This window comes from Hemitrygon akajei, chromosome 3 (genome assembly GCF_048418815.1).
Source record: "Hemitrygon akajei chromosome 3, sHemAka1.3, whole genome shotgun sequence".
NCBI classification, from domain to species: domain Eukaryota; kingdom Metazoa; phylum Chordata; class Chondrichthyes; order Myliobatiformes; family Dasyatidae; genus Hemitrygon; species Hemitrygon akajei.
Genome location: NC_133126.1, coordinates 132,655,127 through 132,670,373, shown reverse-complemented (window position 1 = coordinate 132,670,373; position 15,247 = coordinate 132,655,127). Strand labels below are relative to the sequence as shown.

At 40.7% G+C, this 15,247-nt stretch overlaps 1 protein-coding gene across 1 annotated transcript; it reads left to right on the top strand.

Annotated features, from left to right (window-relative positions):
* The first annotated feature begins 4,115 nt into the window (after positions 1–4,115).
* On the top strand, positions 4,116–13,249 carry LOC140723884 (HEPACAM family member 2-like). Its single transcript, XM_073038428.1, has 5 exons — positions 4,116–4,244; positions 4,328–4,681; positions 5,144–5,404; positions 6,577–6,657; positions 11,364–13,249. Exons 1-5 carry the CDS (start codon positions 4,217–4,219, stop codon positions 11,498–11,500), a joined length of 861 nt encoding a protein of 286 aa, XP_072894529.1. The 5' UTR covers positions 4,116–4,216; the 3' UTR covers positions 11,501–13,249.
* The last annotated feature ends 1,998 nt before the right edge of the window (positions 13,250–15,247 follow it).

Genomic DNA, 15,247 nt, shown 5'->3' with positions numbered 1-15,247 from the left:
GTTCTTGAAATGAGGGAAATTTTCCTTGCTAATGCTACACAAATGGATTAACTAAATTAACTGGGGGGGGGGGGATTCTGAAGCAAATTCTAAGATAAAACAGCAGCGATTGATTGCAAATTTCTTAATTGGGGCACAGTAAAGGCAAGGAAAGGAATACAGAGTTAAGCTGCATTTATTACAATGCTTGAGGTTTAACGGGTAAGACGGAGGAACTGGATTGGCTCTGAGGACTGAGTTGTTACCGCTATCACAGAAGCTTAGCTGAGAGAAAGGCAGGCCTGGCAGCTCGCTATGCCAGGTTTCAGATGCCACAGGCGTGAGAGGGGTACAGGTAAGCGAGGAGGGGTATTGCCTTTTTTATAAAGAATGAAGACATTAAAGAAGACATTCTTGGGGAATTTTTGAGAACATATGAGAATGAGGAGTGACATTATAGAAATGTTTAAAATTATGAGAGGCATAGATAAGTTGGATGTTAATGGTGTTTTCCCCAGCATAGGGTGGTCCAAAGCTTGGGGGCAGACATAGAGTGAAAGGGGGAAAGATTTAACCGGGACTTGAGGGGCATTTTTTACAGAGTGGTGAGAAACTGGAACGAGCTGCCAGAGGATGTAGTTGAGACAGGTCCAACAGTAACATTTAAGATAGGTACAAGTAGGGGTAAGGTTTAGAGACGTGAAGATATAATAGGTCATAGCCCAGTAATTATACAGAGCATTTTGCAGCCTTGCAAAGTCCCATTTTAGAAGCAATGAATTAGCTTTATGTTCTAGCCATTGATATAGCATAGGAAAACAGCAACAAATTCGGCACAGCTAGACGCCACAAAATAAAAGTTAGACATTCTACTGAAGTTGTAGTTTGATAGGTATTTTGTTAAGAACTTAAATTTTATTTAGTTGAGAGTTCTAAGATGATAGTCTGCTAAATTTTCATCCATACAGCTATGCAAAACTCTTCTCAGCCTCTGTGTGCCTCCGATTTACGTATCTTTTAGTTATTTTTAATCTTTTGTCTCTTGCACAAATATCTACCCTTTAATCATTTTCTAATTTGAGCCCAGTACCATTTTGTAGATCGTTTCATGTCTGCTTCTGAGTAGGGCAAGTAGTTCTGCAGATCTTTCTACAGATGACATACTGCAGCCAATAGATCGAGAAAGATGTTTGGCCGATCAGATGAGCTAAGTTAGTGATAAAAGACTGTTAAATAAAAGACAAACACAGACTTGGGAGTAAAGCGCTAGAGTAAACACAAAAATAGAGATTTGAAGTAAATTGATTTTTTCCTGAATGAGCAGACTGGGTGCCACTGATACCAGTACTAACCCTTCTGGTAAGCATAATTTATAGTGACTTAGGTGGAAAGACGGTGTAATATTTGCGCCTGGTCAATGATGTGCACACTGCATCCTCAGAGATGAACTGCGAGGATGATGCAATGACTGTGCTCTTCATTATTTACTAATAGATTCATGTATTTTTATTAAATTTATTTAGTTTAAGATTTAGAAGGAACTCTACCAGCCAGCAAACTGTCAAAGGCATTCCAGGGACATGGTGTTAGCTTAAAATCCCTGAGGTGTACTCACCATTCTGAGCCCAAATGATATCTACCAGATATAGAGGCTCGACTTGCTCAGTCTGAACAGGAAACAAACATCGGACAATCACCACATTATAGCCCCATAGTATGTTATATTAGAGATGGCCACCAGTACTTTTTATACTAATAGCAACCACAGGAAATGCATCAGCTAAGTTGATTCAAATAGTGAACAACTGTTTTTTAAAAATATTGCTGCTGCTTCTATTTCTACACCCTTCAGCTGTTAATGTCAGGCTGCGTTAGTTCTGGAACTACAATTACTTTGCTCTGCAAGATGTGAAGTAGCTTCCAATAGGGATGGAACTTTAAATTTGTGCCTTTCAACATCAGGTAAACACAAGATTTTGAAATTTTGGTTTATTGTAACTCGGAGACCGATCATTCGGAAGATTGACCTTTATAACCAATATACAACTTTAAAAAACTATTGTCAAAATATCATTCAAAATTTATCACAAAATCCTCAACTTTTCCTTGTTTAGATTTCCCAATGTTTGATTAACTGAAAATGCTTGCCCCTAGAATTTACCTCTCTCGTACAATGTAAAATTGAAATAACAACATGAAATGAAAAAACTACTGATCTCTTAAAGATATTTCTTAGACTTTCTGCAATCTATCCTATTTATGAAACTTCCTCACTAATTTAGATTCTCAGCAAAGGGAAAACTTTATTACTAATAATCTCAAACTCCTCTTTCCTTTAATTAAAACTAAAAATAAATGTGCTAATACTTTCGTCTCTTTAGCTCTTGATCATGTGTTTTGGTTGAGGGAGGAAATTATTCCAATAGCATTATGTTTAATTGGAGATGTTTAATACATATGAATTTTGTGTACCCATTAAATCTATCTCAATCTCATAAAGTAACCTACCAAAAATAATCAACGTCCACTTCGTTCCCTTTATTTTAGTTTTGCAAATTAAATGCTGAATATCTGTCAAGGACAGTTACTTACAACTTGCCTCTGGAATTCAATTTCTTTGTCCTTGATTACGCCAAAGCTGAAATAGGACATGGCACTCAAACTTACTTCATGTAGCAATGTGTTTTCATCTAAATTTCAACAATTTATTGAACCCCAGTAGAGCTATTGTCAATATCTTTTGAAGCCTAGCATGCAAGGAGAAATTAGCAGCAATTATGACTGCAGTAAATCGCTCAATGTGAAGTTAATGTCACGTTAATAGCTTTGATCTTGGAAGTATTATCAGAAATTTGCAGGCTCTTGCTATTTTCCTCCACCATCCTCTCCCAATCTTAACCTTTTCCCAAGGACCTATACTTCATTTGTTGTATATGTAATTAAGTGCTCAGATCTTTGTAAAGTTCTAAAAACACATGAAAATAAATGTTTCTGTATATTTCATGCAAATTTTCAACTGAACATCCCACATTGGAAATCTGCTCTGGATATTTATGATTTGGTTTTGAGATCGGCTTCAGTTAGATTAAAGACATTCAATTCACAGTCAGGAGCTTCCCCCAACTTCCATTGTGTGAACACTTGGGTACAAGTTCCATTCATCATTACTTTAAGGTAATGTTCTATTTCTAAGCCCCTTTGCTTCATAGTTCCTTCCTAATTTTTATAAGTAAAAGCCCAACTTTCCTAATTTTTTCAAGCTGATTTATGAAATGTGTTTTTGAGATAAATGCCAATTGTCTGGTATGAGATTAACTGTTTGCAGTTCTTACTTTCTTACTTAAGAAAGAATATACGAGGGGTGAATGCGTCAAATGTTCATCCATTTACGGTGAATGAAGAATATGAGAGATCTAATATATTAGGTTTGTTTCTACTGGAATTTAAAAGAATGGGATCATGGAAAGGAAATCTCACTGAAGTGTAAGAAATTCTCACAGGGTTCAGCTGGATGGATTTGCCCCCTATTTTATTTTATTGAGAACAGCGTGGAATAGGCCCTTGCGGCCCTTCAAGCTGTGCAACCCAGCAATCCTCCAATTTAATCCGAGCCTAATCACGGGACAATCTACAATGATCAATTAACCTACCAACCGGTACGTCTTTGGAATGTGGGAGGAAAATGGAGCACCTGGAGGAAAACCATGCTGTCATGGGGGGAATGTAGAAACTCCTTACAGTCAGCGCAGGAATTGAAGTTGGGTGGCTGGTACTGCAAAGCGCTGAACTAACCACTACACTACTGTGCTCCCACTTTTTGGGGTCACATTCTCTGGGCAAGATATTAGGGCTGAGATGAGATAGTGAAAAAGTCCTTCATGAAAAGAATGGCAAACCTGAGGAACTGTATACCACAGAACATTCTGGAACTCATTGAATATACTTCAGAACAAGGTAGACAGATTTGTAAAATCAAGGGACATCAAGGAAGTAGAGAGAGAAAGCAACAATATGATATTGAGGCAGATGATTAACCATGATCTTGTGAAGTATACTGGAGTAATTTCAAAAGCTGAACGCCCTATTCCTGCTCATATTTTTCCAGATTTCTATGATTGCAGAACAAGAAAGACAGAGAATAAACATTCAATGAACTAACAGCAAGAAGAACCAAGAGATCAAGAGATAGATGTCTAAAATCTCTAAATGCATTTTGAATTTCAGATATTAATCATCCATGATGAAAATGTGGAGCTTTATTCCAGGTAGTAGTATTATGACATTATAATGGAATACTTTAGCACAAGTTATAAACAATCAGTGTTTTTATGGCTTTTCCTTTTTCCAGTTTGCCACCTCTTTACGGTTTGTGGAGGAATGTCACTGGCCTCTTCCAGTAGCAGCACTGAAGTTGCGGTAGGAGAGAAAATCCTGTTCTCTGTAAATCTCCATGAAAAAGATATCTATATGGTACGACTTTTTGGTCCACCAGACATTTCTATTGGAATATGGACAGTTAACAAGTCAGTGATACCACAGAACATACACAACAAGTATGAAGGCAGAGTCCAATGGAATATGAATGCTTCTCTGACATTGGATAATGTTCAGGTCAATGACAGTGGAAAATATACAATAGTAATCGACTTCCTCAGTAACGATACAAACAATGCTGCAAAAGATTTTAACTTGTTTGTGTTTGGTAAGTCCTGATTTGTGTCTACTCATTTATTCAGTACTCATATTAAAATTAGATTCAAACCTGAAGTAAAGAGCCAGCCCGTGGTATACAGTTCAGTCAATTAATGTCAATAGTAAGCAAGCACAATTCACTACTTCTCTTTGATGAATTACCAGTTCTCCAGCTTCCTGCTTTCATCATGAACCTTTGCAGTGCAATCACAATGCATTTGTATGGTTTTCCTTTTAACAAGAATGGACCATTTTATTTTACACAAGGAAGTGCACATTGTTCGAACTAACGTGGAGCAAATATCACTCAGTTACAATGATTAATAAGTAGCATTAATCTTGTTATTTTAATACACTTAAAGCAGCCTAAGCAGCTTAAAAGAATTTGTGATCCTGGAAGTAACAAACAAAGTATGTTTATTTAAGCAAACAAATTGATTCCTTGTCCATAGTAGTGTCCTCTCTGTTTTAGAACCAGTTTCTCAGCCAAATGTGACAGTTGTTGATAACTGTTCATCTCCAAACATCACCCTGAGCTGTCTGGTCTCCTCCGGAACTGATGTCACATTTCACTGGAGAAAGCAGCATGGAGCCACTGATGATATATTCAATGGATCAGAACTAGTGATCAATAGAGGTACTGATGGAGAACAGCCTACGTATATCTGTCTAGCAGAGAACACAGTCAGTAATGCAACCAGTGATCCAGTGAAGACCAAGAAATGTAGTGAAGGTGAGAAATATGTCAACACAAAATATTTATTAAAAGACTTCTGGTTAAGATGGTGCTGAGCTGTAGTCTGTGTTGATGTTGTGGCTTAAACTTTTCTTACGCTCATTTCTGATGGGTTTAGGCAACAGAGAAGGAGGGTTAAAGGTCAGGTTATGTTTTAGGGACAGGAGGGTCGGGAAATTAGAGGTCATGCAAGAATCTAGGCCTCCACTTCACACTTCAAGGCCAGTATAGGCCAATGTAGGCAAGTTGGTGAGTCTGGAGTTCAAGGCCTAGTGTTTAGGGTCTTGTCATTAGCGAGACCCGACGTAATTCTAGGTCCTCAACCAGAGCCCTCATTTGCCATCGTCGGTGTGTACTGCATTTCATACCAAAGGTTAAAACCCAGGGTCACTTGGATTTCTGGACTGATTGCCAAAGCCTGCGTCAACATGTCTCTGCAAGGTTGCTGTGGGATGGAAGTTCCATTGCTCTGGAACAGATTGTCTGTTCTGAAGAACTGGAACATTGCAATGTCGCTCCACTCTTTAAGAGGGATAGAGGCAAAATGTAGGAGATTATAGGCTGGATAGTCTGACTTCGGTGGTTGGTAAGACATTGAAGTTCATTATCAGGGATGAGGTTTTGGGGCACTTGGAGGCACATTTTAAAATAGGCCGAAGTGAGCATTGTTTCTTTAAAGGGGCACCTTGCCTGAGAAATCTGCTGAAATTCTTAGAGGAAATAATAGGCAGGATAGACAAAGGGATGTCAGCGGATGTTGTTCATTTGGATTTTCAGAAGCCTTTGACAAGGAGCCACTGCTGAAAAGATAAGAGCTCATGGTATTACAGGAAAGATAGCAGTACTGGAATCTTGACACCCACATGCTGAATTAGAGATAGGTTGTGTCTATGAACTTCATGGTTGATCAATTTCTTCCAACAATCGGTAGGTCAGATAACTTGAAACCTTTCCAAAGGAGGAAATATTTAAAATATCCAAGCTGCCTTTTAATAAATCAAAATACATTTGAAGGATATAAAACCCCCATTGTATAACTTTATTTTAGTGTTTTCAAAGCTATTGTAGACATTTCCCATTTGTCTATCTGTACCTCAAAGTGTTAATTAAACAAAAATATTGTTTATGCAAGAAAGTTGGGAGTTTCAAACTTTTCTTATTTATGACAGGTACTTTGCTGTGGAAGATATCATTTGGTCTGATACCAGTGGCAGTTATTGCTTGGATTTCAATGAATTCTATTAAAATCGGTAATGTGACCACATCTACTTAATCAAATTGAGTTTCAATCATATTTCTGAGACAGACCTTTGTGTGTTTCTGTTCTTTTGGGGAAATGAGAGATCTTTCAGAATGCCTCAGCTACGTAGTCCTCCAACTTCCATGGGTAGGGAAAGCAATTGTGTGTTATGTAATCAGATTCAGCATATCCTTTTCACTTGGAATTTGGAAACATTTTCTCAGAGAAATATTTCACAAATAGTCTTGGGGCTGTTAGAATAAATGTATTGAATCTCTTGTGACAACATAAAGGTATAGGAAAAATAATGATTTTTCAGAACTTTAGAAATTCTTATTAACAAATTGCAAACCAAGTATGACAATTTGGATTTGGGAATAAAGCTTAAAAGTTTTGAAGCTTTATTAATAAACTAAAACTATAGGGACTGATGGTGAGAGAGAGGTATATGTTAAATATGTGTCCAATTGTGTGTATTGCTTAAAAAACAAGTTGGTCCCATAACAGAGTTTAAGTAATCCCCCCGCTAGTCATTAGAAACATAGAAACATAGAAAATATACAGCACAATACAGTCCCTTTGGCCCACAAAGCTGTGCCGAACATGTCCCTACCTTAGAACTACCTAGGCTTTACACATAGCCTTCTATTTTTCTAAGCTCCGTGTAGCTATCCAGGAGTTTCTTAACAGACCCTATTGTATCCACCTCCACCAACGTCGCTGGCAGCCCATTCCATGTACTCACAACTCTCTGTGTAAAAAACTTACCCTTGACATCTCCTCTGTACCTACTTCCAAGCACCTTAAAACTATGCCCTCTCATGCCAGCCATTTCATCCCTGGGGAAAAGCTTCTGACTATCCACAGAATCAATGCCTCTCATTATCTTGTATACCTCTATCAAGTCACCTCTCATCCTCTGTCGCTCTAAGGAGAAAAGGCCGATTTCATTCAACCTGTTTTCATAAGGCATGCTCCCCAATCCAGGCAACAATCTTGTAAATCTCCTCTGCACCCTTTCTATGGTTTCCACTTCCTTCCTATAGTGAGGCGACCAGTACTGAGCACGGTACACCAAGTGGGGTCTGAACAGGGTCCTATATAGCTGCAACATTACATCTTGGCTCTTAACTCAGTCCCACAATTGATACAGGCCAATGCACTGTATGCCTTCTTAACCACAGAGTCAACCTGCGTAGCACCTTTGAGTGTCCTATGGACTCGGACCCCAAGATCTCTCTGATCCTCTACACTGCCATGAGTCTTACGATTAATATTATATTCTGCCATCATATTTGACCTACCAAAATGAACCACTTCACACTTATCTGGGTTGAACTCCATCTGCCACTTCTCAGCCCAGTTTTGTATCCTACCAATGTCGCATTGTAACCTCTGACAGCCCCCCACACTATCCACAACACCTCCAACCTTTGTGTCATCAGCAAGTTTACAAACTCATTCCTCCACTTCCTCATCCAGGTTATTTATAAAAATCACAAAGAGTAAGGGTCCCAGAATAGATCTCTGAGGCACCCCACTGGTGACTGACCTCCATGCAGAATATGACCCATCCACAACCACTCTTTGCCTTCTGTGGGCAAGCCAGTTCTGGATCCACAAAGCAATGTCCCCTCAGATCCCATGCCTCCTTACTTTCTAAATAAGCCTGGCATGGGGTACCTTATCAAATGCCTTGCTGAAATCCATATACACTACATCTACTGCTCTACCATCATCAATGTGCTTAGTGACATCCTCAAAAAATTCAATCAGGCTCATAAGGCGCAACCTGCCCTTGACAAAGCCATGCTGACTATTCCTAATCATATTATACCTCTGCAAATGCTCATAAATCCTGCCTCTCAGGAACTTCTCCGTCAACTTACCAACCACTGAAGCAAGTCTCACTGGCCTATAATTTCCTGGGCTATCCCTACTCCCTTTCTTGAATAAGGGAACAACATCCGCAACCCTCCAATCCTCCGGGACCTCTCCTGTCCTCATTGATGATTCAAAGATCATAGAGGCTCAGCAATCTCCTCCCTCGCCTCCCACAGTAGCCTAGGGTACATCCCATCCGGTGCCGGTGACTTATCCAACTTGATGCTTTCCAAAAGCTCCAGCATGTCCTCTTTCTTAATATCTACATGCTCAAGCTTTTCACTCCACTGCAAGTCATCCCTACAATCCGTAGTGAACACTGAAGCACAGTATTTATTAAGTACTTCCGCTATTTCTTCCAGTTCCATAGTCATTTTTACATTGTCACACTTAGTAGGTCCTAAACTCTCATATCTTCTCCTCTTGCTCTTCACATACTTGTAGAATATCTTGGGGTTTTCCTTAATCTGGTCCGCCAAGGACTTCTCATGGCCCCTTCTGGCCTTATAATCTTCTAGATTCATATCATTACCTAGCTTCTTGAACCTTTCATAAGCTTTTCTTTTCTTCTTGACTAGATATACAACAGCCTTTCTGCACCGCAGATCTTGTACCCTGCCATCCTTTCAATGTCTCACTGGAACGTACCTACTCAGAACCCCAAGCAAATATCCCTGAACATTTGCTACATTTCTTCCATACGTTTCCCTGAGAACATCTGTTTCCAATTTATGCTTCCAAGTTTCTTCCTCAGAGCCTCATAGTTCCCATTACTCCAATTAAATGTTTCCCTAACTTGTCTGTTCCTATCCCTCTCCAATGCTATGGTAAAGGAGATAGAATTATGATCACTATCTCCAAAATGCTCTCCCATTGAGAGACCTGACACCTGACCAGGTTCATTTCCCAATAACAGATCAAGTACAGTCTCTTCTCTTGTAGGCTTATCTACATATTGTGCAAAGAAACCTTCCTGAATACACGTAACAAACTCTACCCCATCTAAACCCCTTGCTCTAGGGAGATGCCAATCAATATTTGGGAAATTAAAATCTTCCACCACAACACTGTTATTATTACTCCTTTCCAGATTTTGTCTCCCTATCTGCTCCTTCTTACTATGGGGTGGTCTATAAAAAACACCCAGTAGAGTTATTGACCTCTTCCTATTCCTAACTGCCACCCACAAAGACTCCATAGACAACCCTTCCATGACTTTGTCCTTTTCTGCAGCCGTGACACTATCTCTGATCAGCTGTGCCATGAACACACCTCTTTTGCCTCTCTCCCTGTCCTTTCTGAAACATCTAAAGCCTGGCACTTGAAGTAGCCACCCCTGCCCCTGCACCATCCAAGTCTCTGTAATGACCAACAACATCATAGCTCCAAGTGCTGAACCACGTTCTAAGCTCATCTGCTTTATTCATAATACTACTTGCATTAAAATAGACACATCTCAGACCATCGGTCTGAGCACATCCCTTCTCTATCACCTGCCTATCCTCCCTTTTGCACTGTCTCCAAATTTTTTTCTATTTGTGAGCCAAATTCTCTTTCCTCTGTCACTACAGTTCGGTTCCCAACCCCCGGCAATTCTAGTTTAAACTCTCCCCAATTGCCTTAGCAAACCTTCAGGATATTGGTCCCAATGGGATTCAAGTGTAATGCGTCCTTTTTGTACAGAAGAGGTCCCAATAACCCACAAATCTGAATCCCTGCCCCCTGCTCCAATACCTCAGCCACACATTTATCCTCGACCTCGTCCTATTCCTATACTCATTGTCACATGGCACAAGCAGTAATCCCGAGATTACTACCTTTGAGGTCCTGCTTCTCAACTTCTTTCCTAACTCCCTGTAGTCTGTTTTCAGGACCTCCTCCCTTTTCCTACCTATGTTGTTGGTACCAATATGTACCATGACCTCTGGCTGTTCTCCTTCCCACTTCAAGATGTCGTGGACACGATCAGAAACATTCCAGACCCTGGCACCTGGGAGGCAAACTACAATCCGTGTTTCTTTCCTGCTTCCACAGAATCGCCTGCCTGACCCTCTAAATATAGAGTCCCCTATCACTGTTGCCATCCTCTTCCTTTCCCTACCCGTCTGAGCCACAGGGCCAGACTCTGCTAGAGGCACGACCACTGTTGCTTCCTCCAGGAAGGCCATCCCCCCAACAGTACTCAAGTAGGAATACTTATTGTTAAAGGGGACAGCCACTGGGGTACTCTCTAGTACCAGTTTCTTGCCCTTCCCTCTCCTGACGGTTACCCATGTCTCTGTCTCCTGTGGTTCTGGGGTGACTACCTGCCTGTAGCTCCTTTCTATGACATCCTCACTCTCCCTGACCAGACGAAGGTCATTGAGCTGTATCTCCAGTTCCCTAACCCGGTCGCTAAGGAGCTGCAGTTCGATGCACCTGGCGCAGATATGGTTATCCGGGAGGCCGGGAGTCTCCAGGACCACCCACAACTGAGACCGAGCACAGAAAACTGGACTCACACACATACTTTCTGTCTTTATTTTAAACAGATAAACCTACCTCACCTCGACCCATTATCGCCGAAGCCCTGTTGAGCCAAAGCCTTCCTACTCTGTCTCCCTCTACTCCATCGCCCGCTCCCCCGACACCCACTCTGTTAATCTGTCTTCTTTTTAAACTCTTCCCGCTATTCTCACTGGCCAACCCCCACGCGCTTGCGCAGTTGGGCCCCGTTCAAACTGCTGATGAAATAACCAACTAATTCACCAACTATTCGTGCTCTCGCTACAAATTTAACCGTTCAAGAGAAAGTCTTGTATCAATAAGAATTATATTTTTTTCTGTTCGTAGGTAGAGAATCTCGGGAACTTAATGAAGAAACAGTTGTCTTCGCAAATGAACTAATTCAGCCTACATGTGTTACCACACTGAAACCGGCAGAAGTGCCTACCCATTCCTCAAAAGAGCCAGCTTACATAATTCAATAATCTGCTTTTGATTGTTAGGAAATCCAGAGGGTTCAGAATCTGGCGCACTGAGTGATACTTCTACACTCCGTATTGGTTCACCTAGTGATTTCCCATGCTTTTAAACTCAACAGGGCTCCATTCCCAAACTCATTGGAGCTAAGTTCCCAGACTTCCTATTATCTCATTTGGGCACATTTCCATCCTCCTTTAATAACCAGTGCCCATTCCTGTGCTCATTAAAGACAATTTGTGCCCCTGTTTCTGGTCTCCCTTCAAACTCTCTTGGGCCTCAACTCCACATTTCCTCTAAACTTAATGGGTTTTTGTCAGAATCAGAATCAGGTTTATTATCACCAGCATGTGTCATGAAATTTGTTAACTTAACAGCAGCAGTTCAAAGCAATACATAATATAGAAGAAAAAATATAATATTAATAATAAAAAACAAGTAAATCAATTACAGAATATGTATATTGAATAGATTAAAAATCGTGCAAAAAGAGAAATAATATATATTTTAAAAGTGAGATAGTGTTCAAGGGTTCAATGTCCATTCAGGAATCAAATGGCAGAGGGGAAGAAATGGTTCCTGAATTGCTGAGTGTGTGCCTTCAGGCTTCTGTACCTCCTACCTGATGGCCCCATAGACCATAAGATATAGGAGCAGAATTAGGCCACTCAGCTCATCGAGTCTGTTCTGCCATTACATCATGGCTGATTTATTATCCCTCTCAACCCCATTCTCTTGCCTTCCCCTCGTAACCTTTGACACCCTGACTACTTAAGGCTATATCAACTTCTAAATTAAATATACTCAATGACTTGTCCTCCACAGCAGTCCATGGCAATGAATTCAACAGATTCACCATCCTCTGGATAAATGAATTCCTCCTCATCTTCATTCTAAATGGACATCCCTCTTATTCTGACACTTGTCTCTGGTCCTAAACTCACTCCCTGATCCAAAACTCACCCAATAGAGGAAATATCTTCTCCATATCCACTCTATCTAGATAGGTTTCAACAAAATCCCAGCTCATTCTTCTGAACTCCTGCATGTGCAGTCACAGAGCCATCAAACTATCCTCATACATTAACCCTTTCATTCCGGAAATAATCCTGTGGACCTTTCAAATGACAGCACGTCTTTTTTTTAGATAAGGGGCCCAAAATTGCACGCAATATTCCAAGTTCAACCTGAACAATACCTTATAAAGCATCAGAATCACATCCTTGCTCTTAAATTGATCCTAACATTACATTTGCCTTCCTTACCACTGATTCAACCTGCAAGTTAACCTTCAGAGAACTGTTCAATATGATAAGAAAGAGGGTAATGATGGAGGATTTCAGGAGTAGAAGCAGCAAAAACTCTGAGATCAATCATTGCAGAGGTGGATGACCCAATGTCGGAAATGTGGAGATTACTTTGGCATCAGGAGGAAAGCCTAGCCAGCATAAACTCCTTTTTGAGGAGAGTACACAATCAACAGTTCCTAACTGGGCATCTTGGTGAGTCCTTATGAAGGGTCTTGGCCTGAAACATCAACTGTTTATTGCCCTCCTCAGGTGCTGCCTGACTTGCAGAATTCAATCAGCATTTTTTCTGTGTTGCTGAAGATTTCCAAATTCAGCAGAATCCTTTGTGTCTATAAACTCCTTTTCTAGGTATTAACAGTTCTATTGTTTGACTGTTCAGGCAGGGCCAGGGAAACCTGCTAGATCTGTGCATGAATTTTTAGTTTTGTATAACTTGTTTGTTTTTAATTGAACTAATAAAGATAATTGTCAGTTGAGACAGACTCTCTGTCCTAAGTCAATTATTGATGTTTAGGGTGAATACCTGCTACATAAGAACTCATAAAAGCCATTGTCACATCTGTTTCTACCACTAAACCCGACAGCTCTTTGCAAGCATCTTCCACTCCGTGTGAGAAGACCTGCTGGGCAAACCTTGACACCTCCTTTGGTCAAGGTTGACCTTGCATCCCAGCTGTGTATGTGACACTCAAGGCAGTATGCAAGCCACTGCAGTACAATATGGAGAGTAAGCTGTTGCCCCTGTAGCAGGCTCCCCCTGTCCACACAGCTAATGAATCCAAGGTTACGGTAGAGGTTGATACAGTTTGGCTTCAGAAGCATTGCAGGAGCTGTCAGTCAGCATTGAACTCAATGTAGGACTACATTAGGGTCCCCATCTTTGGATTTTTCCTCAGTGTTTACTCCCAAAGCCTTCCCCATGAGCAGGGATAGTCACAAGGCAGTGAAGGTTTGAGATCAGAGTTTTCCTTCTCTAGGCAAGCTGTCAACCACAGCTGACCAACCCCATCTGCCCGAAGAAACTGGTTTTAAGGCACCAATAACCTGCCTTTGCTCCTTCTTCTGTCAACAGAAATGCTTTCACCGGGTTTAGTAGCTAAGCCGCACATGAAGGCCAGGACCGGGACTTGGTTGGCAGAGGCTATCTGAGATGCATGTCATTAGGAGTATTGAATAGATACTGGGAGCTTGTCCCCATGACTACCCCCAGCTAAAACAACCTTAATGAAACTCCATGCTCTTCTCCCTTAAACTTTCCTCCTATCACCTTAAAGCATATAATGTAGTATTGATATTTCTACCCTGAATCAAAGATTCTGACTGTCCACTGTATTTATGTCTCTCATCATTTTATAAACTTCTACCAGGTGTTAGGGCTAGAGCTATTACTGTCCAGAAGACTCTTCAGAAGTCAAGAATGAAGTTCCAGCCATTTTATGAGACTTTCATAACAAAGAAGTAACAGTAACTAACTCACTCTACTGTCAGTAAGAAAGAACCTAAGAAATGTTGGCCTTCATTGCTAGAGGAATTGAATTCAAGAGCAGGAAGGTCATGCTGCAACAATACAGGGTACTGGTGAGACCGCACCTGGAGTACTGTGTGCAGTTCTTGTTTCCAACCTTGAGGAAGGATATACTGGCTTTGGAGGCAGTGCAGAGGAAGTTCACCAGGTTGATTCCAGAGATGAAGGGGTTAGCTTATGAGGAGAGATTGAGTTGCCTGGGACTATACTCTTTTGAATTCAGAATGAGAGGGGATTGTATAGAAGCATACAAAATTTTGAAAGGGATAGATAAGATAGAATTAGGAAAGTTGTTTCCATTGGTAGGTGAGACTAGAACTAGGGGACATTGCCTCAAGATTCAGGGGAGAAGAATTAGGACGGAGATGAGGAGAAACTGTTTTTCCCAGAGAGTGATGAATCTGTGGAATTCTCTGCCCAGGGAAGCAGTTGAAGCTTCTTCACTAAATATATTTAAGAAACAGTTAGATGGGTTTTTACATAGTAGGGGAATTAAAGGTTATGGAGAAAAGGCAGGTAGATGGAGCTGAGTTTACAGACAGATCAGCCATGATCTTATTGAATGGTGGGGCAGGCTCGATAGGCCAGAGGACCTACTCCTGCTCTTATTTCTTATGTTCTTATGTAAAGGCAAATAAGGACATATAAATTTGGTCATCTTTATACTGAAAACTAGCTCCAATTAGATAGATAAAAAAATCCTTTGATACGAACAGCCTTTGAGGCAGTTTGATTTCTGCTGGTGTGACGGAAACTTGCAGAGAAAGAAGCCACAAAAATAATACGGAACCAGCTACACTACAAAAGACTGCAAATCAAACCGCTGATGATTGAATACAGGAAGAAAAAGACAGAGGTCTAAGAGCCGGTCTTCAGTAGAGGATCAGGGGTAAAAAGGGTCAGTAACTTTGAAATCCTCG